This window comes from Canis lupus, chromosome 35 (assembly GCF_003254725.2).
Source record: "Canis lupus dingo isolate Sandy chromosome 35, ASM325472v2, whole genome shotgun sequence".
NCBI lineage: Eukaryota > Metazoa > Chordata > Mammalia > Carnivora > Canidae > Canis > Canis lupus.
Window position 1 is genome coordinate 12754451 of NC_064277.1, and position 26330 is coordinate 12780780.

The 26330-nt window shown below is 44.5% G+C and overlaps 1 protein-coding gene across 10 annotated transcripts in view; it reads left to right on the forward strand.

The window, feature by feature from the left end:
* PHACTR1 (phosphatase and actin regulator 1) overlaps positions 1–26330 on the forward strand; it is a 558131-nt gene that overhangs the window by 462425 nt on the left and 69376 nt on the right. For 9 of the 10 annotated variants that reach the window (XM_035710672.2, XM_025444328.3, XM_025444326.3 and 6 more), the window contains 3 exons: positions 7173–7340; positions 9344–9550; positions 24572–24893. In XM_035710672.2, the coding sequence (XP_035566565.1) occupies positions 7173–7340; positions 9344–9550; positions 24572–24893 (697 nt within the window). The remainder of the gene's footprint in view (positions 1–7172; positions 7341–9343; positions 9551–24571; positions 24894–26330) is intronic. The other variant, XM_025444331.3, reaches the window with a different exon arrangement.

Sequence of the window (26330 nt, forward strand, 5' to 3'; positions counted from 1 at the left end):
AGGAGTGAGGGAGGGGTTTTCCCTCCAACAAAAACTGTTATTTTTTCATTTAATGTAACAAGGCAACATGAAATTTTTATGTTGTTGTTGTTTTGTTTGTTTGCCAAATATAAGCATCTATATATAGAAAAAAGTTAATAATCATTGAACTCTATTTCTATCTTACCAAGTTTACTTTGGAAAATTTGCCATCCCGCATACATATTTCATTTTGATGTGATCCTGATCCACAGGTACATATTGTTCTACATTCCTGCTTTTGTCCTTGACATTATTTCAGACACATTTTTTAATGTCTGGGCACCACCCACGTGGTCACTTCATTTGCATTTCTTTCATTCCAGCAAGGCTCTGCGTTTCACAAGAGGCACCTGGGACATTTGATTTTGACTTATTTGTACACATACTCTTCATTCTTGGAATAGTCCATCTTCTATTAGCTCTGTTTGCTTATGTTCCCCCACTACACTGCTCTTTTTCTTGTATTTGGTGTACACATTTTATTTTGCAAATTAAAAATCAAAAAGTTTTGTAAGCCAGCAACTCTCCATCTGACCTCCCTCTTATGCAATCTGAATAAATAAATATGTGTGCACACTTTTATTTGTACTATTTAATCTAGTTTTAAAGTTTTACTTTTTTTTCTGATCCACGTGAAATATATTGTCATAATAGTTCAACATATAGGTATAAAGCAATCCTTTATACTTGTAGTCAACTATTATTTAAGCAAAGATGTCTGATCCAACTAGAAATACATTTTTAAACATAGATTTTTACATAATTCATACGCATATCTTATAAAATCAGATTCAGGGGTGAGCTTAAGTTTATACTAAAATATTTTTTCAGGGATGCCTGGGTGGCTCAATGGTTGAGTGTCTGCATTTGGCTCAGGTCGTGATCCCAGAGTCCTGGGATCGAGTCCGGCATCAGGCTCCTTGCAGGGAGGGAGTCTGCTTCTCCCTCTGCCTATGTCTCTTACTCTCTTTGTCTCTTGTGAATAAATAAATAATTTTTTAAGTATTTTTTCAGAATTAAAACTTAGTCTTTTTTTTTGTCTTCAACTTCAAAGCGCCATGAACTGTGAGCCCTCTTGGAACAAAATATCTCTTCTGTGCAATTTTTAATGTGATTTAATGTAATGTTGTTACATGGCTATCTCTGAGAACCCAAAGAATTCCCATTGCTCATTCTCCCTGTGACCTTTATGTATTAAAAAAAAAAAAAAATAAAAACCAGCTTCAGTTCATCTTAAGCTTTGAGAAAATTTAACTGATTACAAGGTGTCAGTCACCCTAAAGCCAGAGTATTCCTAAAACAAAACAACAATCAAGGAGGGCCACATGGGTGGCTCAGTGGTTGAGGGTGTCTGCCTTCTGCTCAGGTCATGATCCCCGGGTCCTGGGATCGAGTCCCACATTGGGCTCCCCACAGGGAGCCTGCTTCTCCCTCTGCTTATGTCTCTGCTTCTCTGTGTCTCTCATGAATAAATAAATAAATAAAATCTTTTTTAAAAATGGAGGAAAATTAAAACAAACAAAAAAAAAAAACTTCAAATATAGGCACAAAGGTAACATCCAGTTACAGGTGGATACAACTCCTAAATAAAGCAAAACATTTTTTAATGTACCTTTGGAGCCAGTCCTGTGGAGCACAACTTTTATGTAAATCATGCTTTCAGAAAGAACATGAAAAACAACTCCACAGGAGACAAATCCTCCTCAAACACGTGGTCCCGATGTTGGGAGCTCAAGTCTTCTAACTTACTTCAACTCTTTTTCCTTCTTTTTAAACTCTTATCAGGGTTTAACTTCCCACTTTAGCTTCTTTTCCCCACGTCTCACAGTAATGCCTGCCCGTGTCTGTGTTTCTGCATTTCTGCACCTGTGCTGTGTCCTCTTAGCACTTGGCACCGTGCCAGGCTCGTGGGTGGGGAGGCAGGTGCGCTGTGGTAAAGCTCCAGGGCTGGGGGCGGGGGGGCAGCCAAGCGGACAGGGGTCTCTACAAGCATCATAAGGTGCTGAAAGCAAACATCTGCCTGACCCGCAAGGTCATTGCGAGCGCCCGCAGTTCCTGGGTTGTGATGCATGTTGTTAGTTACAGGCTCTCGACAGATGTTTGCCTGTTGAACGAATTAATTCTCTGTCACCGCTCCCCTCACTCTCCTTGATTCGGTGTTAACCTGACTCTACCAACATCTTCATTTCTTAGGTCTCACAAGGGGTAGAGGGGAATGAATAAGGCTGGCACAATTTCCATGGCCAGTTCCATACCTTAGACCCCATGGCTTTCTGTCTCATCATTTATAACTTACGACCTTGACTTACGCCCACTTCTGCATCATGTTCTTTGTCACTTCTGTGACCTGATGTTACCCTGTTGAATATGTCTGCATCTGGCTCAGATTTTAATTTTCCACCCTACCCTACTGCTCTTCCCAGTGCCCTAGTCCTTTGTGACAAGCTCAGATTCATGATCCACGGCTAAACAATGCAACTTCCTGCTCTCTTGTCTTGAGATTTAAACCAACTGTCTCTATTCCGTGCTAGCCACATAAACAGCATTTTTTGCCCCAAACCTCATCGTATCAAGGCACTGTTGTCATTCCAGATTATCTTGCATCTCTGATTCCTAACCTCTAATCCAGTGGGTCTCAAAGTGTGGAACTCTGACCAGTAGAATCAGCTCCAGCATCCCCCAAGAGCTTGCTAGCCATGCATGTTCTCTGTCCCACCCCAAAACCACTGGAAACTCTGGGGGTGGAGCCCAGCCATCTACTTTAACTTCCCTGCAAAGAATTGTGATGCCTGCTGAAGTTAGAGCAGCGCTGACTCAACCCCTCTGGCCTTGCATGCCTTCCCCCTGCTTCCTATTCCTACTACTCATCCTGGTAGGAAACATTACTGGCAGTTGTTTTGGTTTTTATTTTTTTAAAGATTTTATTTATTTATTCACGAGAGAGAGAGAGAGAGAGAGAGAGAGGCAGAGACACAGGCAGAGACACAGGCAGAGGGAGAAGCAGGCTCCATGCTGGGAGACTGATGTGGGACTCGATCCCGGGTCTCCAAGATCACACCCTGGGCCAAAGGTGGCGCTAAACCACTGAGTCACCGGGGCTGCCCCTGGCGGTTGTTTTGTGCAATTTTGAAAGCCATTATTATGGATAATTTTAGAAGATCATGTAAAGCATCAAAATAATTTCTGATATTGCATAGGGCAATATTATTTCTAACGTTATTTTTTAAAGATTTTATTTATTTGAGAGAGAGAAACAGAGATAGCACGAGAGAGCACAAGAAGGGAGGAGTGGGAGAAGCAGGCTCCCCTCTAAGCAGGGAGCCCAATACAGAGCTCAGTCCCAGGACCCCAGGATCATGACCTGAACTGAATGCAGACGCTTAACTGACTGAGCCATGCAGGCGCCCCTCTAGTATTATTTCTAGTATAATTTCTAATATTACTATAAAGAGCAAATTCTTTCTCATCCCTGATAACAAGAGACAGTGATGATCTTGATAGATAAAAGTACAAATAGTCCATGAGACTAGACTCCTCCTAATCTGGAGGGTTAAGTTCTTTCTAAAAAAGGAAAATAGGACAGCCCAGATGGCTCAGCCACCCTGTTTAGTGTCGCCTTCAACCCAAGGCCTGATCCTGGAGACCTAGGATCGAGTCCCATGTCGGTCTCCCTGCATGGAATCTGCTTCTCCCTCTGCCTGTTTCTCTGCCTCTCTCTCTCTCTCTCTCTCTCTCTCGTCTCTCATGAATAAATAAATAAAATCTAAAATAAATAAATAAATAAATAAAATCTTTTTTTTAAAAAAAGGGAAAATAGTTTTTCTAATAATGCTAATTAAAATGCCAATAAAGAAGCTAATAAATCATCTTTGTAAATTTAAAGGACACAGAGAGTTACATACTCTTCAAATTAATCAAATATGGAATTACCAAACATTAGGAATTCCCAGCTGATTTCTTAGCTTGATGATGAGTATATGGGATCAGTTACATTAGTATTTCTACTTTTGTGTATGTTTGAAAATGTCACAATAAGAATTTTAAAACAACAGTTACTTAACAATGGCATCATCGTAGGAGCCTCATGTTATAAGAATCCAAATCAGATGGTCTTCACTTTTGTCACTACTATTCTTGGCCATAAATGATATTAATAATGGATTTGTCATATCTATTGAATGGCTTCAATTTATTTCTGCTAGATCATTATATGTATATAGATAGGTAGATAGGTGGCTCAGTGGTTGAATGTCTGGCTTTGGGTCAGGTCATGATCCCAGGGTCCTGGGATGGAGTCCCCACAGGGAGCCTGCTTCTCCCTCTGCCTATGTCTCTGCCTCTTTCTCAGTGTCTCTCATGAATGAATAAATAACCATTATTAAAAAATGGTTATCAAGGTTAATATTGAAATGGCCAAAAGCTAAGAAATTCATGTGATCTGTACACTGCTGCTGTGTAAATAGAGAAATGCTTCACAAAACAATTATACAAGATTCAGGTATATGTCACTAGATATTGAAATATTAACACATAAGTTTCACCTATTGTGATTTCTCTTAAAAGGTCAGAATTCTAATTGCAGAAAAGGCTTTATGTAGGGAGGTGATCAGCAGAGCCTCCTTTTTTTTTTATTATATCATAAAACATTGGAAATCCCTTTATGACCAGCCATAGGAAGATAGCTAAATAAAATCCAGTTTATTCGGGGTGTTTGAGTGGCTCAGTCAGTTAAACGTTTGCCTTCAGCTCAGGTTATGGTCCCAGGGTCCTGGAATCAATCCCTGCATCCAACTCCCTGCTTGGTGGGGAATCTGCTTCTCCTTTTCCCTCTGCCTCTCCCGTGGCTTGCGTGTGTGCGCGCTCTCTCTTTCTCTCTTAAATAAATAAAATCCCTTTTAAAAAATTCAGTTTATTCATCCAGTATAATCATTAAGATTATAATCATGCAAATTATAATGTTTATAATAGTAAAAAACCAAGACAGGAAATCTGATGCATAGTAAAATCACAACTATGAAAAATATATACAAACTGTTTCTGTTAGGTTGTCTTACTCTTTCTTTTTCATCTTTATTTTTTTGGTGGAAATGTGTATTTAGAAATTATGACAGTGGAATTCCCTAGATTGTTTCCTCTCCAAAGCGGTTTGAGTCTTTGTGACTCAGCAAAGGTACTTTTAATGTATGGGGAGCTCAATATTTTGAGAATTGCAATGTCCCAAGGAGCGCATCTCCTTTACCAGCAAAGCCTCCAGCCCTAAGTCAGCTGCCTTGATGAAACTGAGATTCATAGAGTCTAAGGTAATCCAACTACAATTGTATCTTTGCCCCAGAACTGTTTCCATGGTACTTCTTAACTGTTAAAACGTACAGCAGTCATTTGTATCATTGCCCTGAAGAAGCAGAACTTGGCAGTGGCACTGAAACCCCCCCTCCTCTGGTTGTCTTACCAGGACTTCTTTACATTGGAAACATCAAAAATCAAAGTGGTGGTGCTACTTCCCATGGCATCAGTGTGAACATGCTAAATTAAAGTGTGCTGCAGGGACTGGGGACCATCCCTTATGGGATGGCGATGCAGTAACCCACCTCCCACTCCACCTTCCCTCCTGAAGATGCTCAGTTCGGCAGTCTACTTTCCATAGCATCAGCCTTAGAGTCCACACTGCTCTACTTCTCTTATTAATGAGGAGTAGTCATCATTTTATTTATTACAATTATACTAACTCCCATGCCCTTCCAGGCATCCAAAAAGGCTAAATGAAAAGAACAGGGAGAAAAAAAAAAAAAACACAATCTTAAAGTATGTCAGTGCTTTATATCATCTGCCTCAGATGATTTTTTGGTATCTATTCTGTTTTTTTCTGTTTATACAAGATTCAGGTCAAATATCCTGTGTCCTTGAACCATATGTTGTCTAAAGCCTGTTGGTTTGTAGATTAGTCTGTTGACTGTTTTTCATCAGGCCAGTTCTAACTGGGGAGGAAGGGGGCCCACAGAGCATCCTTTACCATTGCTTATTGTTGTGTATAAAATTGACCCCTTGGGAGGAGCATGGCAAAAGAAGATCATTTATACAAGATTCACCTTGGAGTCATCTCACTGTTTCATTCCTACAAGTAAATCATCTTTTGTCCAGTTTTAAGGCTTTGCTGGTTCCTGTGTTTCTGACTAAGCATAACTTGGGAGTCTTTTGTCTGAATGTTTATTCATCTTACTTGGAACAGCTTTCCGTCCTCTTTAAAAATTAATTTGACTTTAATGTCTAGTTATTTAGGACTCCCCTGGGCTAGGATGAAATCATACTGGGGGAATTTTGATTTGACAAATGGCCATTGTGCGGGAGCCTTTGATCCTCTACCATGGTGTTAACTAGACGCCCAACCCTTGCTTTGAGAAGCTTTAAGCAAGATCAAAGTCTGCCCTTCCCCTCCCCCAAGGCGTGATCACTGGTGGGCAGGGGGAGAATTCTGACACTCCCAGCATCCTTAGGATGCTGCAGCCCTCAGCTTTGGTCCAAAGCCCTCTGAGTGGTCAGTACTTGCTCCCTTAGAAGGTTTGCAGAAGATGGGACCTTCCCAACAGCCAGTGAGCAGTGGTCCTTATTGTCAGGAGGTGAGCCTCAAGAAACTTTGAGCCCTCCTAAACATTTATCTCTCTAGAAAAATTGGATGCTGGTGGGAATAGGAGAAAAGAGGATGAATTTTTCCTAGAGCCTTAGCGAACCATGCTTCTGGTGTGTGTTGAGTGGTATGAAGCCCTGGGCTCTCTAGAGTAGGAATTCCTACTCAAGGTTTTCCAGCCTCTGAGGCCTGCTCGATTTTTCCAGGTTTTCCAAAATTACAAAGAATAGTTCATTTTAATTCATTTTCATTAAAAAAGATACATCCAAAATATGGTGATTATGGTTGGAAAGATGGAGAGCAAACAGGCAATTTACTAGAGGTCACTGGAAATTGCTGCCTTCGTGGTCAGATGCCATATGTCTAAAAATAAAGTGTCTGAAAAGCAAAAGATCAAGTGTAGATTTTACAGACTGACCTTGAAAAAGATTGTTCAAAAACATTTAGATTCGATTAGCAAATGATAAATGTCACCCTTCCCTGGAAGGTGGGCGTTGTCTAACTGGGCCATCTCCTCTCGCTCCCACAGATGGGGAACTCTCCATATCGAATGAAGATGACTCGCTGGAAAATGGACAGTCCCTGAGCTCCAGCCAGCTGTCTCTGCCTGCCCTGTCCGAAATGGAGCCGGTCCCAATGCCCAGGGATCCCTGCTCATACGAGGTGCTCCAACCTTCAGACATCATGGATGGGACAGGTAATGCAGGACGCGATGGGACATGGAAGGGACAGAGTTGTGGGATAGGCCCCCAGCACGTGGCATTCGGGACCTGGAGCCTTGGCTGGACTGGACAAGGGGTTCTATTTTGAACCACCCTGAGCTTACGAATCGCCTGGAAATGGGGACGAAACTGCCCAATTAGTAGATATTCACACATGCCGTTCTATAGTTTTTTAACAACATTTTTTGTAATCTTAATGATTTTAAAGAAGACATGCCCTGTTTTTGTAATATCGGGGATTTAAAATGTCATTTTTTTTTCTAGCACTTGTTTGTCTTAAGCTCAAGCTAAGGAATCCTATACTTTACACAGTTCCTACCTAACTCACATGTTTGTAAAGCCCTAGCACAGCCTTTAAGTCCAGTCTGGGCATACCAGCTAGTGGTTGTATCTGGGTAGCAAATTTTATCAGTTTACAATCAACGTGTTAATTGGCTAGAGTATACAATTTACCGGTTAACTCACATGCTGCTGATGGATGATGTTTGGTACCATCAGACTGTCACTACTTCTTTGGTCCAAAGCCCTCTGAATGGTCAGTACCCACTCCCTCAGAAGGTTTGCAGAAGGTGGGATCCTCCCAACAGCCAGTGAGGAGTGCTCCCTGTTCTCAAGAGATGAGCCTGGGTGGGGAAGGACCGCCACGTCCTTTCGCCACACCATCTGCAATGTCTGCGTCAGCAGAGCTCAGGTGGGAAGACAGGAGAGCTGGTGTTACAGAGTCCATTCCAGGCTTCACTTTGGGACCTGGTGAGTCATTTGCTCCATCGGTGTGTCCGATGCTGATGGTAATGGTGTCCCTTGTGAGAGGGGGAGAACTGAGTGCTCCTGAGGATTATTGGCAAGGCTTTGATGCTGCTACCCAGATTAGGGAGGAAGAAGAGGGTGACGGGTGAGTCACTAGAGTCATTCCCATTCCAGCAATGTTGGGAGGCAAGAGGCTATGCATCTGAGTTACAATCCCCCCAGGCTGAGGAGATTTTTTTCCAGCTAAAGAAGGGAATTGTGTTTCTGATCCAGCTTTCCTTGTGACATTATAATCATACAGATTTGACTGTTAAAGGGAGATCTGTCATCCCAGTGAAATGAGAGTTTCAGTCTCGTTGGCCAGGCTGTCAGCATGGAATGAAGGCCTTTGTTTCCTACCCCCTTCTCCCCAGGACAGCTCTTAACTGGAGCCAGTCGGGGTCACCCATGGTAGAAAGGAAGAGTCAGACCCAATGCCGAGCCAAGAGAAATGGGGGAACCCAAACAGAAAGCCATAATTCTGGCAAGTGAGAGGACAGAAAGTGGGAGACAGAAAGACATTGTCTTGGTGCATCCCTTGTCTCATCAAGGTTTAGAAGAGCCCCTAAAGCTGCAAGGTGCCTGCTGGCAGCTGCTGCCCAGCCCCGGAGACACACGTCAGGGTGCCCAGCCTGGTGTCAGCCTCGAGGGCTGCTCCGTTACTTCCTGGCCCAGACCCAAGAAGACCCAGGGGGGCAAAAACAAGACCCCAGAACCTACCATGGCTTCCTCTCAGCAAAGGACAAAGAGGCCCAGAGGAAGATGCTGGTTCGGTTCACCTGGGGGCCTCTTTGTCCGCCACCCACTGCACCTGCCATCCGTGGATTGTCGCTGTGGTCCCATGAATCACGTGTGAGAGCACTCATAGAACGTGTCATATGAGTGCCAAGATTGAAGTGGTGAAGCTTGGGATTGTTTTGAGAAAATAGCCTCTTCCTAACTCCCTTCTTGCCCCTCCTGCCTCTCCCTTACTGCCTCAACCTTCCTGGTGTGTTCCCCCACCCTCCCCACCCCCTTCCTGATTGGATTTCTAGTGGCCTCTCTTGAGCTCTCTACACATACGTGACGACCTGGAACAAGTCGGTGCTCTGCTGTGTTGCTAACCCACACCCCCGTCCTGTGCGCTCCTGCCGGCCCCACCTGCACTTCGTTTGTGTAATGTCTCCTGTGTGTCATATGGTTGTCCCCTCAGTGTCTGAAGAGAGTCCCTCTGCCAGTGAGTCTGGAGTCCTCCTGGCCCAAGATCCTTCAGCCAAACCAGTCCTGCTACTGCCCCCCAAAAAACCTGCTGCTTTCTCTGGAGACCATGAGGAGACCCCAGTGAAGCAGCTGTCCCTTCTCAAGCAACCCCCCGCCCTGCCTCCCAAACCCACTGCCAGGATTGCCAACCACTTAACAGGTGAGTCCAGACGTCTTCTGGGGGCGTGCGGCCCTGCCTTCCCTTCAAGGGATAATCTCTTGCTCTCTTTCTCTTTTTAGCCAAGGCCTGTCACACCTCTTTGGTGAGGCTGCTCTGTGGGACGTTTGGGTGTTTCTATGTGCGTCTCGGTACACACAGTCATGACCTGGGTTTGTGTGTCTTTGTCAAGAAGCATTCGGTATACACCTGCCAGCCGTGTGCCAAGAGCCTTTGTCGTGTGTATCTGTAAATATGTACATTGGTATTTATGTGATTGACTCACGATTGTTTGCCCATCGAGGTGAATTAGATTCAATGTCAAAAATCTTTGCAAAGATGAAGAGTAGTACCTTGTTCCCTTCATAATGAGTTTGCCGAAGCTTTAAATTTTTTGTCTTTAAATTATTGATCTGAAGCCCAGCATATTTCCTCTATTAAAATTCATGTCTGTGCTGTTTGTTCTATTAAAAAAAAAAAAGACAAGTAGAGACAAATCTGCAAAGCATCATGGGAAATACAGTTAAAAGAAGAGAAGGTTTAGGAATGCGGTCCTGAAGTGATTTTTATATTTTCAAGTTTAACGTGTTAGTGAACACACCCAGCGCTATTAAATTGGGCACCTAGTGAAATTGTATTTCACTGCACACGAACCAGACACTCCTCTTGGGTTCAACGCTGTGGTTTGGGATTAAAGAGTAAAGATTTCAGGGGGTTGTTTCTGCAACCCTGAGAGTCTTTCCACTGACCAGTTGCCTTTTTACAATGCACTTAGTATTTTTGTAAATGGTTTCTAATTGATCTCTGTAGGTTTTTGTGAGACGTGATGAGGATGGAGGTGGGAAGAATTTTCATCTGTTTTGTAGTGGAGAAGCTGAAGCTTCAGAAACATCAGGACCTTCAGCAGGGTCAGCAGGCGTTGTGCAGTAGGATCATCCGGGGAGCCTGGTCTCTGGTAGGAGGCCGTCTCCCCAGTGGTGCTGAGTTTTATTCGAGTCCAAAATAAACACAAGAGTGAGTCAAACCACTCTATCAGCATATATGTCCATCCAGGTCAGATGTCTGTGGCTCGAAAGAGCACATTTCCATCTACAGGAGCCGTCCAACACATTAATAACCCTTTAGTGCGGTGTCCTAAAATGTGAATGCATAGAAAACCACAAAGGAACAAATGCCCCCATAAGCTTCTTTCTAAGAGATGACCCCTGTCCGTTTATCTGTCTAATGAAAATCAGATGCCTGCTATACATATCTCCTATCACTGACTTTTTGCACATGGTGGTATCTTCGGAACTGGTTCTCCTGTTTGTGAATACTGCACAACACGGTTTTGTTAGCTGCCCAGTGTGGAGTAGGGTTCCCTCATTTGGCTCCTTGGGGGCTCTCCCATCTTCTGCCGTAAAAATCACCACAGCAGACATCCTCTGCAGCATACACTGCATTATGAGCATCTGAATTTCTCCTAATTTATTTCGAGAATTAGAGTTGCTTATTCTGATTCCCGAAATCATCTATGTACCTTGGAAGAGCTAGAGGCTTTTGAAGGCTTTGATGCCAAATTTTCCCAAAGATTAAATATTACAGAATCAGCTTCTGTATGTGGTTCATATTTATTCATCAAACATGTGCTAGGTTTCAATGCAGGTACAAATAAGTGACAGTTTACTGTATACATTTTGCATATGTATTTTTTATATATTACCTGTATTGTATAGACACACAATAGAGCACCAAAATACTGTCGGGAGTATCACTTCGAGTTCCGTGCAGTCTGATCAAAGGGCATGCATGGAAGGGCTGCAGCTTGAGCTGACCCTTAACGCATGAAGGGCATTTATGGAGAATGAGGGGAGAACATTCCAGGAGAGAAGCCCCCCATCAGAGAGGCCCAGAGATGGCATTGTTTTGGGTCCGTGACGAGGTGGCTGAGCTGGGGCAGAGGGTCTGTCTCAGGATGTATTGAAAAAAAGGTTCACTAGGTAAGGCATAGGAGGATTTAGATTTTATTTCTGGGACAGTGGGGAGCCTTGGGAGGCTTTTGAGCAGGGGAGTGATGTGAAGAAAACGAGCCTTTTGAAAGTTTTCCTACATCACTGTGTAGAGAGTGAACAGAAGGAGAAAGTTGAAGACTTAAAAAGGCCAGCCCCGGGATCCCTGGGTGGCGCAGCGGTTTGGCGCCTGCCTTTGGCCCAGGGCGCGATCCTGGAGACCCGGGATCGAATCCCACGTCGGGCTCCCGGTGCATGGAGCCTGCTTCTCCCTCTGCCTTTGTCTCTGCTCGCCCCTCTCTCTCTCTCTCTGTGACTATCATAAATTAAAAAAAAAAAAAAAAAAAAAAAAAAAAAGGCCAGCCCCATGCCTCATTCTCCAGAATCACACTAGTTGAGTAAAACTGAATAATTTGAACCAGGGAGATGACGGAGGAAGCCACTTCTGTTTCTGAGATAGGACCTAACAAGCAGGAGGAGAGCGAACAGAACAACAGAGACGGAATCTCGTAGCCGGTAGCATCTCTAACTTATCTAGTTATCTAATTAATGAAGGCACACTTCATTCATTCACAGCTTCAGCTATGAGCTGTGAGCTTGGGCAGCCTGGTATCCATGGGACTCTTGATGTAGGAGAAACAGAGCCCAGTCTCTGGCTTCCCTGGTCCTTTTATAGGGAGAGTGGACTTCTCTACTCTCTATAAACCTCATCTCTACAGAGCTTGGATCACATGGATAAAAATACCTAAGAGCTAATAATCCTTGCCATGTTGGGTCTGGTAGCCTCTTAAATGAGAAGACAAGACAGGTGGAGGTCTCTGTGGGCTGCAAGCCTGGTGCTGGCCTTTTCGGTTTAAACTCATTTAGACGTGCTTAATTTTTGTAAGCGAACAATTATAATGAATCTGCATCACCACAAGGCAGTTACATTAACCCTGTTCTGTTAGTAATTACTCTAGAGACAACTGGGCTGTGTCAGAAGAAATTAATCAACGAAGAATGCTAGAACTCTACTGAGTTGAGTTGAGACTTAGCAGTTGTAGCATGCTCATACTGTCTGTTGTCCTGTTGACATTTTTGAAAGGAAACCCAGGACAGTTTGAAAGCCACCAAGCATGATTAATAAGAGAGTGACAGTGGTTAACGGTCCGGTGGGATACTAGAGGAAGCACGAACCTGACCTGGGGCTGCTTCCAAGTACATGATCAGGCAAAGACAGGCAGAAATATCTCTACTTTGACATGTGCTTCCATTTTCTCAGGAAAACCATTATAGACTTGGAGAATGTTCTCCGTTCTCCAGCAAGTGGAGAGAAGCCTTCTTGCTCTCCCAATCTTTCTTCTTCCCTTGTCATCATCCTGTCTGTTCTTCTCTTCTCCAAGAGCAGCTGCAAACAGCTCTGCCATGCACTGTACTTCCAGAATGGAAGGAGAATCTGATGCTCCATTATTACATGCCTCTGCATAATGCATATGATCTGAGATGAATGATTCTCAAAATGCATCTCTCTTGGAATGATGATGGACCCCAGAGGAAAAGAGTTGATTGAAGTGAAGAAAAAAAAAAAAAAAAAAGAACTCCACCGCTGTCTCCTATCTTTCTAAGTCTTCATCAATCACCTCTCCAGCCATCCTGGCTCCCAGAGTCTGATATGACACACTGCATGAATAATCCATGCCTCTGCATATGGTACCTGTGATTAGGTACCCCATCGATGCTATTTGAAGGAAAGATAATCAACTCCCGTGAGAGCTGGACTTCGTGGTCTGGCATTCACACTTGGGTGATAATGGCAGCTACCACTTTTTGAGAACTTGACGGCATATTGTTTAGTCCTACAGAGTCAGTGCTATTATCATCATTCTTTCTTTTTCTTGGAAGAGGAAAATGAAATTTAGATAAGTTAAATAACTCTGTCATGGTTACATAGCTAGTAAGTGCTAGAGATGTATCCACTTTTTTACTCCAAAGTTCTTACTTGTAATCATTGGTTTCTAACATCCTCACTAAGATACCTATTCTTAAAATTCAAAACAATGGAATTATGAGCTTTCTTTGTTGTTTTTGTTTTTGTTTTGTTTTGTTTTTTTGTCTTGTTTTGTTTTTTTGCCTTGTGACTTTCAGTCCTTTTAAGAAAATTGGCTTCTTGGGGCATCTGGTTGGTTTGTTTGGTTAAGGAGTCAACTCTTGATTTCAGCTCAGGTCATGAGATCAAGCCCCGAGTTGGACTCTGTGCTGAACCAGGAGCCTGCTTAAGATTCTCTCTCTCTTCGTCTCATCCTTCACCACCACTACCCCTACTCATACTCTTGCTCCCCCTTCTTTCTCTCAAAAATAAATAAATGGATTGGTTGGTTGAATTCTTAAAAAGGAAATCAGGGGGCACCTGGGTGGCTCAGTTAAGTATCTGACTCTTGATTTCAGCTCAGGTCATGATAGAGTCCTGGGATCCAGCCTTGCATCAGGTTCCTGGCTCAGCAGGGAGTCTACTTGTCTCCCTCTTCCTCTTCTTGCTCTCTCTGTCTCTCTCTTAAATAAATAATCAATTTTAAAAAAAGGAAAGGAAATTGGCTTCTTTATTTGCATAAGTCAAAGACAAAAATGTATCCAGTCTTTCAAAAATAACTAATATTCTCAAGGCACTTGATTATAAAGAGGAGGACCTGAATGCAGTTGGGTTGGGTTTGGAAGAACATGTTAAAAGTTGAGAGTCTGTAAGAATCAAGAACAGGACAAATCACAAAGGAAGCATTTGGTCACAATTAGAGATTGGCAGTTCAGCAAAGAAAAGGAAATGTTGGGGGAGCCTGGGTGGCTCAGTTGGTTAAGCATCTAGCTCTTGATATGGGCTCCGGTCATGATCTCAGGGTTATGAGATTGAACATTGTGTCAGTGTGGAGCCTGCTGAGATTTGCTCTCTCCCTCTCCTTTTGCCTTTCCCCTACACATTCTTCCCCCCTCTCTCTAAAATAAATAAATCGAAAGAAAGAAAGAAAGAAAGAAAGAAAGAAAGAAAGAAAGAAAGAAAGAAGAAAGAAAAAGAAAAGAAAGAAGAAAAGAAAGAAGAAAAAGCGAAAAGAGTTGCTGATCCTTTACAAATAAGTCCTTCTGCTAATGTGAACCTGCCCAGGGCTTCTTTGTCTTTAGACCCTGAAATACAAGGAACTTCTGTTGATCAATGGCTAGTTTCAACATTCCGAAGTTTTTACAACTACAGACTTTCCTGGCAAATGGCTCCCATGCCCTGTGGTACTTCTTAGCCTCACCCGGGTCAAATGAGAATCTTCTATCCAGAGCTTATCATACCAAAACCAATGTTTCTCTTTATACCATCTCCCTAGTTCTGTGGACACTATCCATGGCTCACTCTTCTGTATTCCCATTCTCACCTCTGATTTTGTTGTTCCTCACTGACCCTATTACTGTGTGTCCTCATTTCTCTCCAGTATCCTTCCCTATTCTCCTCCTGCAGATTCCTCTCCAACTCCACAAAATCATTCACTCTTACCTCTACCCTTGCATTCTACTTCGAAAACACAAGAAAACCACTAAGTGGACCACTGTGACTTTGGACCTCGTCTCTGCCTCTAAGTGGGAAACATGAACTATAACCCAGAGGCCCCAGAAGGTTTAAGGTTCATAGTCTCTGAGTAGTTGATACCTTGAAAGAATGGGAAATATACCCAAATTTACTCTTTATACCTAATTTTCTGTATTTTTCCAGTCTTTTTTTTAAGATTTTATTAATTTATTCATGAGAGACACACAGAGAGAGGCAAAGACACAGGCAGAGCGAGAAGCAGGTTCCCTACATGGAGCCTGATACGGGACTCAATCCCAGGACCCCAGGATCACGCCCTGAGCCAAAGGCAGACACTCAAATCACTGAGCCACCCAGGTGCCCCAGTATTTTTCCAGTCTTGATTTCCCTTTCTTAAAATGCAGAAATTCTTTCTGGGTACATTGGAGGACTTTCTATGAAAACCTTTTTTATTTTTATTTCTTTAGATTTATTTATTTATTCATGGGAGACACAGAGAGAGAGAGAGAGAGAGAGAGGCAGAGACACAGGCAGAGGGAGAAGCAGGCTCTATGCAGGGAGCCTGTGCAGGACTCGATCCCAGGACCCCAGGATCACGCCCTGGGCCAAAGGCAGGCGCCAAACCACTGAGCCACCCAGGGATCCCCTAGAAACCTTTTTTAAAAAGGCGCTTTCTGCTCTCACTTCTGTGACCAGCGCAAAGATTACACCAAAATATCTTTTTTTTTTTTTTTTTTTTTTGTAGCACTGTTAGGTGGGAGATTTAATGCACTTGGCACTTCTTTTATTGTGGTGAAAACATAATATAAAATTTACCTTCTTAGCAGTTTGTAAATATGCAATTCAGTAACGTTGACTATATTCACATTGTTGTGCAACAGATTTCTGGAACTTTTCCATCTGGAAGAATTGAAACTCCCCTTTTTCCTTCCTCCCCTCTTAGCTCCTGATACTACCATTTTACTTCTTATTTCTATGAATATGGGGTACCTCCAGTAAGTGGAATCCTACAGCATTTGTCTTTTCATCAGAGGCTTATTTCATTTATATGCTGCCCTCAAGCTCTATCCACCCTGTAGCACACGATCGAATCTCCTTCTTTTGTAAGACTGAATGGCACTTCTGCTCTGAGTGCCCACCATATGCAACGTGTCCCACCAGCCTTGCTACAGTTTATAAGAAGTGTTCCCTCATCAGCTGTAGGGCTTGTAGGCAATTATTAGCTACAGAAAATGCTTCATACAAAGATGTATAAACATGATTCTCAAGAAATTCAATAGCAAGAGACCAAATCCTTTTGAAAGAATTATACAGAGCATCATAAAGGAGGATGTATTTAAAACAGGCCTGAAAGATGAGTAAAATTTGAAAAGTTAGGGAGGGGAAAGGAGACTGTGGTGGAAGGTGAAGCAGAGTACACAGAGGCACCTGAATACAAGGCCCAGTCTGTTCAGGAACTAACACACGGCCCAGCTTGGCAGGGGTGCAGGATTTGTGGAGAGAAGCAGGCCAGAAATGGGTTGAAGGGAAACTGTGGAAAGCCTTGAATGCCATGATCATGATGATGGATTTAACTTTGGTGGAGGAAGTGGGCATGTTTTGTGGACATTTAGCAGCATGTGCTTGATCTCAACTCACCTGTCTCCTTGACACCCTTGTGGATTTGATGGACAGTAATGCTGGGGGATAGATGCACAGCCAGCTGTACAAAGGAAACTGGGGGGTGGCCATCATCAGTGGAAAGTGCAAAGGGCACCAAGCTACTGCCCTTGGTTCTTCCTCTTGGACATCATTTCAATGTCCCAGGGTCAGTTCCCTGAGAGCAGGGATGGAGTCGGCCTTGGTCCCTTCTGTATCCTCAGCTAGCGCTGAGCAGCTTGAGAGAGAGAGAGAGAGAGAGAGAGAACCGCCTGTGGCTGAAGCATTAGAGGAGGAGCTGGATGATCATTTGCCCACGAGTTCCTAGCAGGATACTTGTTATCTCAGGCTCTGAGGTGTGCCATAAAGGCAGTCTGACTTGTGCTTCTGTAGTGCTTGATGGAACCACGATACCTAGATGGAAAAGCAACCCCTTATTAGAGTCACAGATAGAACATGACAGTCATCCATCAGTCAAACTAGGTGGCAGAGAGCACGTTGGGAATGTCAAGGGAAAATGGGGACACCCTTGGAGACCACCAGCTGCAGGTGGTCAGACCAGCTGCCACCATCTCTGTAAATGCAAGAGGTAGGAGTGTGTCTTCCGACAGTGAATGAATATCATGCATCAGGTAGAGGCGAGGTTGGAGATGAATTGCAGCCGTCCTCTTTTTCCCTTTATAACATCTAAGGATCTCGCTTGAACTTACACCTTCATCCTGCATGTTCTTCCTCTTTATAGTTCCACATGGTCTGTGTAGCATTTCATTTTATACGATCTAAATTAACGACTTCCAGACATCATCGATCAGTCCCTTGGTTCCAGCGTCTGAGATCAGATGAGCGTGTTTTGCTTGCCTTCGTGACTATGTGACTTGGATTTGACTCTCCCAGCCTTCTCCTGGACAGTCACAAATAGCAGTCCTCGCAGTGGGCACTGTCCGGTCCATGCTTCTTACTGTTGTCCAACTCTAGAACCTTCTCACTGTCCTTTGTGCCTGTCTTGCAGTAGGCATAGGTTCCACAGCTCAGTTATCGATGGGACAGTGCTCTCCTCCCCCGGTCTCCCTGAGAGCAAAGGCGCTCATCCGCATCACTGCAAAATCAAACCACCTAATAATGGGCTTTCGCGCAGATGATTTATAATCTCTAGCCAAATGCTGGTCTCAACAGGTGTTTGCTGTCATGTAGGGACACCTACAGTTGTGACTCTTTAAAAGCAGTTTCCTGACAATGAATAATGTATACTTTGATTTCAAAAAAATCGAATTTAATTGCATGCCCTATGAAGATGACACGTGGCCCAGCTGTGATCCCCACTCACCACCCAACATCTCCATCCGGTGAGGCACGTCCCTCCCTCCTTGTTGTCATCTGCCTAGATGGTTTTGTGGAAAGTGACTACCCAGAGTCACTTTGTGGGAAGTGACTCAGAAACAAAGTCAGGTGCTGGTGATGAGTGTGCTATACTGGCATTCAGTTTTAGGACCCTGGAAGGTCTCAGGACACATTTGTCACAAACCTCAGATGTTCGTTAGTTTCCACGTAGGGCATGTAACACAAGTCACTTCTTCGTTTCTCTTTTTCTCTGCCCATCCCTCTTACCATGGGGGTTGGTCGACACATTTGGCCTTTCCAGGCATCTGACCAACGAACTTAGAATCCCTGGGAGGTTCTGAAGGAATTCACCAAGCTTGTATGAGCACTTTTGTTGCAGCCAGGGGGAGTCTGATTCCAGGCTTTGGTGCCCCTGGACTCTCATTGAAGTTCTAAGTACACTTCGTAGAGGCTCTTTATGTTCTTGGGGGGAGTGCCTGTCTCTATAAAAGGAGATCGGAGACTCTAACCCATTGAAACCAGGTGGCAAATGGCTGAGAAATTGTTACAGCACCTTCGCTCATTAAGGCGCTAAGTGCTACTATCATTGACAAGTGCCCTGATGCATATCTCAGGCAGAAATAGGCTTCAACAGCAGGTGTTAATAAAAAACAGAGAAGAGAGGTTTGGAATGTGTGCCCTTAGCCCACGCTGGTTCTGTTATAGACTGTGGTCCTATGGCACAGGAGTGGACTAGAAAAGTAATCTGGAGTTTTCATCCCCTGGTCTGAAGTCAGAAGGCAGAGCTGTGTCATGTCTGGATATACAGCCTTCTTGGGTTTTATGGCTCTGTGACACTCACAGTTTGAGTTTATTTTCCTTGTTCTCTGGAACTGGTTGTTTCTGCCTTTCCCACTCCATCAACAGAGACAGTTTTATGAATATACTGCATCTCGATCAGTCTGGCTGCAGAGGGACTCATGCATTTCTAAGTCAGCGGGCAGAGAGAGCTTTGTGTGCCCCAGCAGGACCGGCCACTGTCATCATTTTAAATGCAGGAGGCAGAGTGTGTCCTCCAATGATCCATAAATACCATGCATCCCATAGATGCAAAGCATTTTATTCAGTTAGGTGCTATTGAGGCAAAGGAGACATTTTTTTTATCCCTGGATTTTTAGAGGTAAAGAGTCTGAATCCCCCAAAAAAGATTAGCTCTTTCCAAAGCCTCTGAACAGCAGAAAATCTAGGTTGTCATTCTCAGTTTTGTGTTCTTTTCCACTAGCCCTCAATACTGATGCAGGGTGGCATGCATTAGAACAGCACCCCCAAAACCTGAGTGGCCTTGCCCTTTTTGCTTTGCTGCAAGCATTGAAAGCTGCCAAGAGGGTCCTTTGAAAGCTCTCTTTTGCATTATTGGATTCCCTTTCAGCTGGCTTTTCACCTGCTTACTTAGAACCACCACCTACTGTACTCACGGCACTCCCGGGTGCTGTTTTGGCTTCTCGCTTCCCACTACAGATGGGAAGCATCAGGCTAGGAGATGCTCACAGGTACATCAAGAGTCCCATGAGCAACAGGCCAGGATGTGGCACTCGGCAAATTGCAAAGTGTGTCCACATCATCTTGTCTGCCCCTCAGGACAACCCCTGAGAGAGGCAGAGAATATCTTTTTTTCATTCAGTATCAGAGAAGACTACATTTATTGAGCTCCTTTTACATATCAAGGAATCAAGGACTGAACTGGAGGGATTTTAACACAGGGCAGTCCTCCGCTGACCCGTTCAGGGACTTTGTAAAATGATTAAAAGGTGCCCTTTGGAAGAATGAGTCTCCTGAGTGAGAGTCTCTGGGCCAGTGTTTGGATTTTAAATGCTTCCCAAGTGCTCATCATACTCAAGGAGTAAGAGGAAAGAATTAGGGAGAATCACTGATTTGGGGGCACTTTACAGCTACCCGAGGCAGGGATATGATGCATCGGTTCCATCCAGCCCCTGGGCCAGTGTCCACCCTGAGTGTTCAGCAGCTGGGTCTCCAGGCTCTATTTCTATGTCCCCAACATATAAAAAGTAAAAGACTAATCTGCAGGAATCCAGTGTACTGAAAGCTGAACTGTCTAAGATCTATTCACCTAATGACTAGCTTTGCCTAAATCTAACATTTGCAATTAAGGGATTTGTCTTAAAACCAATTTGTCTAAAGGTGCTTCCAACTTAATTTTATATTTATAAAAATTTTACATAAAAATCACTTATGGATGAGTACTTTGTGGATGAAAAGATTTCTTATATCCTTTGGGGTGAATTTTTCTGTTTTATTTGTTTTAGAATACTTTGAGGACATTTCAGACAAGTTTGCCTAAAGGAGCATTTCTTCAAAATTTTGTCTCAAGCAATAAATATTTAATCAGATGTTTAGCTTTTCCTACTGACTTGATTCAGTGCATTAGATTTCTCATTTCCTTCTTGCTGATTTTGGTATGTCCTATGTGTACTGTATGCATGTGTTAAACAAACAAGGAAACATACACCCAATACTCATTTCTGTTTAATGAGGCACTGACATTTTTGTGACACAGATGACAGCCTGAGATGAATGGATTGGGAATGGAATGCATGCTCCCCACTGTTTCCTTCCAAGATGCCACATACTTAAGGCAGTGATTTCCACCAAACTAATTAGGGAAGTTTGGGAGACTCTTATTCGGGAGGTCAGAGGTGAAGCCCAGGAATACAAACTTCTAGCAAGCATCAGGCCACCATTGCAGGTGGTCCAACAGCTCTGCTTAAAAGTCCGTGCTCTTGGGATACCCAGGTGACTCAGTCAGTTGAGCATCTCACTCTTTATCTCAGCTCAGGTCTTAATCTCAGGGTTGTGTGTTCAAGCCCCACATCGCTGGGCTCTATGCTAGGTGTTTGGCATCTGTTTAAAAAAAAAAAAAAAGGAGTTAGTGCTCTTTTTTTTTTTTTTCTGTTGTTTTCAGAGAACAGGACAAGAATAAGAGGTTGTGTGGTTTTCAAATATGGCTTTTTTTTTTTAAGATTTTATTTATTTACTCATGAGAGACACAGAGAGAGAGGCAGAGACACAGGCAGAAGGAGAAGCAGGTTCCATGCAGGGAGCCCGATGTGGGACTCAATCCCGGAACTCCAGGATCACGCCCTGAGCCGAAGGCAGGCGCCAAACCGCTGAGCCACCTGGGCTGTCCAAATATGGTTTTTAAAAGACAAAGCTGGCACCCACCCCAATAGAATCCCTAAGAGGGGGTGGTAGGGTCTGCATCAGTGTGAGGCTAACACATCCCTGGGGTTGAGAATCATAAGGCTGCAGGAGTCCGGGCTTCACTAGTGGAGCCGAAACACATGGGAGGAGCCATCCAAATGCAGCTGGCCTTAACCAGCACAAAGTCGAGCAGAATGAAATGGAGGTGCTGGCCATCTGGGTCACAGGAGTTCGGGGCAGGAAAGGCTGCAAGGGGGATAGGTATTGGGTCTTCAATTGTGCTTTGAAGGGTGAATGCAATTTTGATCATTGGGCAGAGAGGGTGCTTCAGGGGGCATGTGGGACAAAGGCCCTCAGAGAGGATGAGCATGGCTACTGGGAAACCCAGTGGGGAAGCTGGCCTGGGTTGGCCAGAGTGTCCAGGGAGATGCAGGCAGGAGGTACCTGCTGGCGCTGGGCTGGGCTGGAAGGCCCGTAGCACTGCCTGGGGCAGAAAGTCATTGTGTGACCTCCAGCATGACATGTGCTTTAGGGAGGTGTCTGGTATGGGGTGCAGATGGAATAGGAGGATGGACTCTGTGATCCACCCTACAAGAGGATTTAAGGTCCCAGACTGGTGTCGTGGTCAAGGGGGCAGAGAACACAGAAGTTTGCCAGAGACAGAAAAAGCGATAGACAGAAACTCAGAATGGCAGACCGTGTTCAGCTAGCTCCAGATCTGTTATGAGCAGTGACTTGGTATTACGATGTCATAAAGTTATAAAAATAGGCACAGAGAGTGACTACACATCTGGGCTGCTCAGGCCTCCTCGCTTGTCTACCGTGATGGGGATTACCAAGCTAATTTGCTGATAATTCTGATAATACTAAGCCACCTGATTTTAACCTTTTCCCCAACTTCCTCCCTTTTTACCAAATCTCCTGAGCTAAAAAATTATTTTAAGTAATTCATTTTTATTTCCTACCCACCTATAATTGATGACTGTGTGTAGTGAAACAACTAGAAAGGAGATGCAGGCAGGAAAAGAGAAAGGCGTCCTCGAGGACCCCTCCATCTCTCTTCTTGAGCAGTGAAAGTAACCATGGCCACTAATTTGCTTACTACCTCCTTGCCCATTCTGATACAATTTCTGGTGTCCCCTTGGCCATTTTCCTAGAGAAGAAACCAAGTAAGCTTTGCTGTAGAAGTGGTGACAGGAAACACCGTGGTAGAGTGTGTGCAGGAAGTTGTAGTTTTGCAAGATGGTAACCCAGGTAGTCACTGTTCCTTCCCAGGTAGATGGCTCCATGCTGCCCTCCTGGCTCTGCTTCCTCCTGCCCAAGCGAGTGAGCACTTACCTGGCTTAGACAGACAGCTAGACCTACAAAGGAAGGAAAAACGGGTAAAGGTTCTTGGATAGAAACCCTTAACATTTCCAGACATATTGCATTTGCGCTACGTTTGCTCAAAGGCTTCTGAGAGCCAAAGGGATGGACCCTTCAGTAGCAGGAACTGGACAAAGGGGATGAGTTTCTGGTATCTCAGCCTCTTTGGAGTAAGCACCGTTGGTCATTCACCTGAACGTGGTTAGGTTACTTTGTGTCCTGTGCATGGGGGATGGTGACAAACAGGATGAGCCTTTGCGGAGGAGCATGAGGGAGCCCTGTGGTTATGACCAGTTGGCATTTTGGTGTTGGGGAGCAATCTTATCAGGCTCTCTGGAATTATTAGGCTTCCCTGTGTATCTCAGCTGTAGGATCCATACACCCACAGCTGCATGATCCTAAAATTTCATTTTATGCTCATATTCCACCCCCCACTCCCGGCAAGTATGTATTTCTGGGGAAGGTATGAATGCATCCCACAGCAGAGCCTCAGCACATCAGCTCATCCTGTAAATGAGTTGTGAGCCTCTCGCTCTGTGAGCTAGGCACCGTACAAGATGCTAAGGGTAGAGTGACCAAGTATCTGAGGTCCTTGTTCTCCAGGAGAGGAGCCAGCTATGTATACAGGAAGTGCCATTTGGTGTCTTCAGAGTCCAGTGGCATCGTCTGAAAAAGCAAGATGAGAATATGTCTCCACCACAGGCTCATTGTGAGGATGACATTGAAAAGCATTTGAGCAATATCTGGCCCGGGGGAAGGGGCAACTCGAGTTATTCCCACCATCGTGGTTGCCACCGTTGCCATGGGCAGGGATGAACCCCACATCTGCAGTAGACCCACTGGTGTGGAATAGAAGGGGCGATGTAATGACCCGGGAGTGCTCCTCAGGGGAGGGGAGGTCATTTTGCAGTTGGATCTTGAAGGGGGAGGACAAAACAGGAATACTCCGACCCGAGGAGGGAACATGGCAAAGGCCTGGGGGTGTGCAGACATCAGGGAGTTTGGGAAATGCAGATGTTCTGGAGGGAAAGAGAGGTCTCACGTGTGTACCTTGGGCTTCTCTGCAAAGTGGGAGCCGCGCTCTGCCAAGGGAAGGGGGCCTCAAGGAGACCAGGGAAGATAATGACAAGCCGTGGAGAGAAGATGAGGGCAAAGGCCACCCTGTCATGGAACTGGGGGGTGTTGGGTGTGTGCAGGTGCCACCACAGCCCGGGAGTACCTATAGCAGCCCCACCGTGGTGTGAACAGCCCAACTATGGATGGGTGGGTAGACCAGCTCAGACCTCATGGAGGCCACCATGCTCAGACCTCATGGAGGTCAAGTGTGACCATGAAGAGATGAGCTGCGTAACGTGCAGACCATGGGGGGCTTGCCTCTTCATGGGGCAACTGAGCCTACTCTGTGACAGTGACTCTTCTTAAAGCATCCTGCCTAGGTTATAGATGAGGGAATTAAAGTTAGCACCATAGATGTCCCTTGTGGAGGGACACGCTGTTAACGGACGTGAGCCTAGGACTGGCTTCTAGTCCTGTGCCTGTATAAAGGTGCCAGATGAAAGGATATTAGCACGTTACAGTGGCAAAATTGCACACATCATAACGTATCCTAGGACAGGTCTCTTTGAAGTTCCATGGGTTTCCGTGAATAGAAGAATGGACCATCATGTTCATTTCCCCTTCCTGCTGCTGTTTGGCCTCACTTAGCCTGACAGCTGTGTGACAGATGTCACTAATGCCCCCCGAGGGCCCTTGAGGCCAGCACGCTTTAGGCAGGAAACGAGTTGGTGGGTGCTTGCTGAGTTAGCTAGCAGCCACCCTGCTGGTGTGTTCAGTCGGTGCATTTTATCTCAGGGCCCATGTCAATGCCTACAGTCCCAAGGTGGGCACGTGTGGTGTTATAGGTTTCTTCCCACACCCTAAAACTCACAGCTGCCTCTCGCCCTCCTTTTGCTACAGATCCTGGCGCCCCTGTGAAATTGCCTTGTCTGCCAGTGAAACTGTCGCCTCCGCTACCTCCAAAGAAAGTCATGATCTGTATGCCTGTAGGGGGGCCAGACCTCTCCCTGGCATCCTACGCAGCCCAGAAGAGTGGCCAGCAGAGTGGGGCCCAGCACCACCATGCAGTCCTGCCATCACAGATCCAGCACCAGCTGCAGTATGGCAGCCTCGGCCAGCACCTCCCTTCCACTACCGGCTCCCTCCCCATGCACCCCTCCGGCTGCAGGATGATAGAGGAGCTGAACAAAACGCTGGCCATGACCATGCAGAGGCTGGAAAGGTAATTGATGGGGGGGGGGGCTTGGCTAAGTGGGGGGTTAGGATCTGATCATAACCCAGGAGTATAAAGACCAGAGTTAAGAGCTTATCCTCACTAGGGGAAAGGTTTGAAAGTAAAATCAGACCAAAACCTGAATGTCAAGGGAAGTGTGGAAGAAAAAAAAATAGTGTTGCCAATTGCCAGATTCCAGAAAAGTCACATTTATCAAAAAGTAATATATATATATACACATACACATACTATAAAATAGTATAATATGTATAAATATATAAGTAATACATAAATATAATAATAAGTATGAATATGTTAATATGTTTAATACAAATTTTAAACAAGTATTTAACATAAACATTTGATATAAGTATATTAACTTATATATTTACATGTACATATATCTAAATACATGAATATATAGAAAGAGGAACATATAACACATACTTCTATAAGCCTTAATATTTTTTGAAAGTATATGCATATAATTATTATAGTGGTTACTTGTCAGTTGGGAAGATGGGAAAGAAATTATTTGACTTTTATATTTCATATCTTTCCGTACTGCTAATTTTTTATTTTGTATGTATTGTTTTTATGATAGAAAAAAGGGGGGGGGGGAGACAGGGATGCCTGGGTGGCTCAGTTGGTTGAGCATCCAGCTCTTGGTTTCGCCCTCAGGGTCATGAGATCAAGCTCCATGTAGGGTTCCATGTTCAGTGGGAAGTCTGCTTAGGATCGTCTCTCCCCCTCTCCCTCTGCCCCTTCCCCTGCTCACATCCATGCTCTCGCTCTCTCTCAGAAAAAAAGAAAAAAGATCTTTTGAATGTAAAATAAGGAAAGATGAGAGCTGACAGGATGTTGGTGAAAAAGCAGTGGGATGGGAGAGGTAGAAAGGCACGCCCTTGTTTTTGCTGATGAAAGAAGCAGAGTACCATAGCTTGATTATTGACTATTAATGTTTAGCCACACCTGGTGCAGTTGCCTCTTTCACCAGAATCTGCCTCCAGTAGCATTGCTGGGAGGTCTGCAAAGACCCAAAGGACTCATTCCGAAGTGTGTGTGTGTGTTCAGATACCGCCCTACTTCTACTAGATTTCCCAACATGATCCCAAGGCATGTTGCTTCCCCTAATTTCCTAGCACAACAAGAACAAAATGTTGCAATCTGCCATGTAGGATGTATCTGAGCTTGGGACCCTGACTGCCTGTCCCAGAGTAGTGACCACTGTCAGCTGGGTCCTACAGATGGGAAAATCACAGTCTGGAGAGCCTGCTGGTCACCAGGCAGAGGGCCAGAGGCAAGATGGACACAGTCAGGAGCTTTCTGTAATAGTTTCCAGACTCTTGGCGACATATTCTGTGTTTGGGCTAGAAGTGATTCCAAGGGAAGTAGTCGTTGCTAGGAATTCTGACTTGATTGTCCATTAATATCTGCCCTCACTGA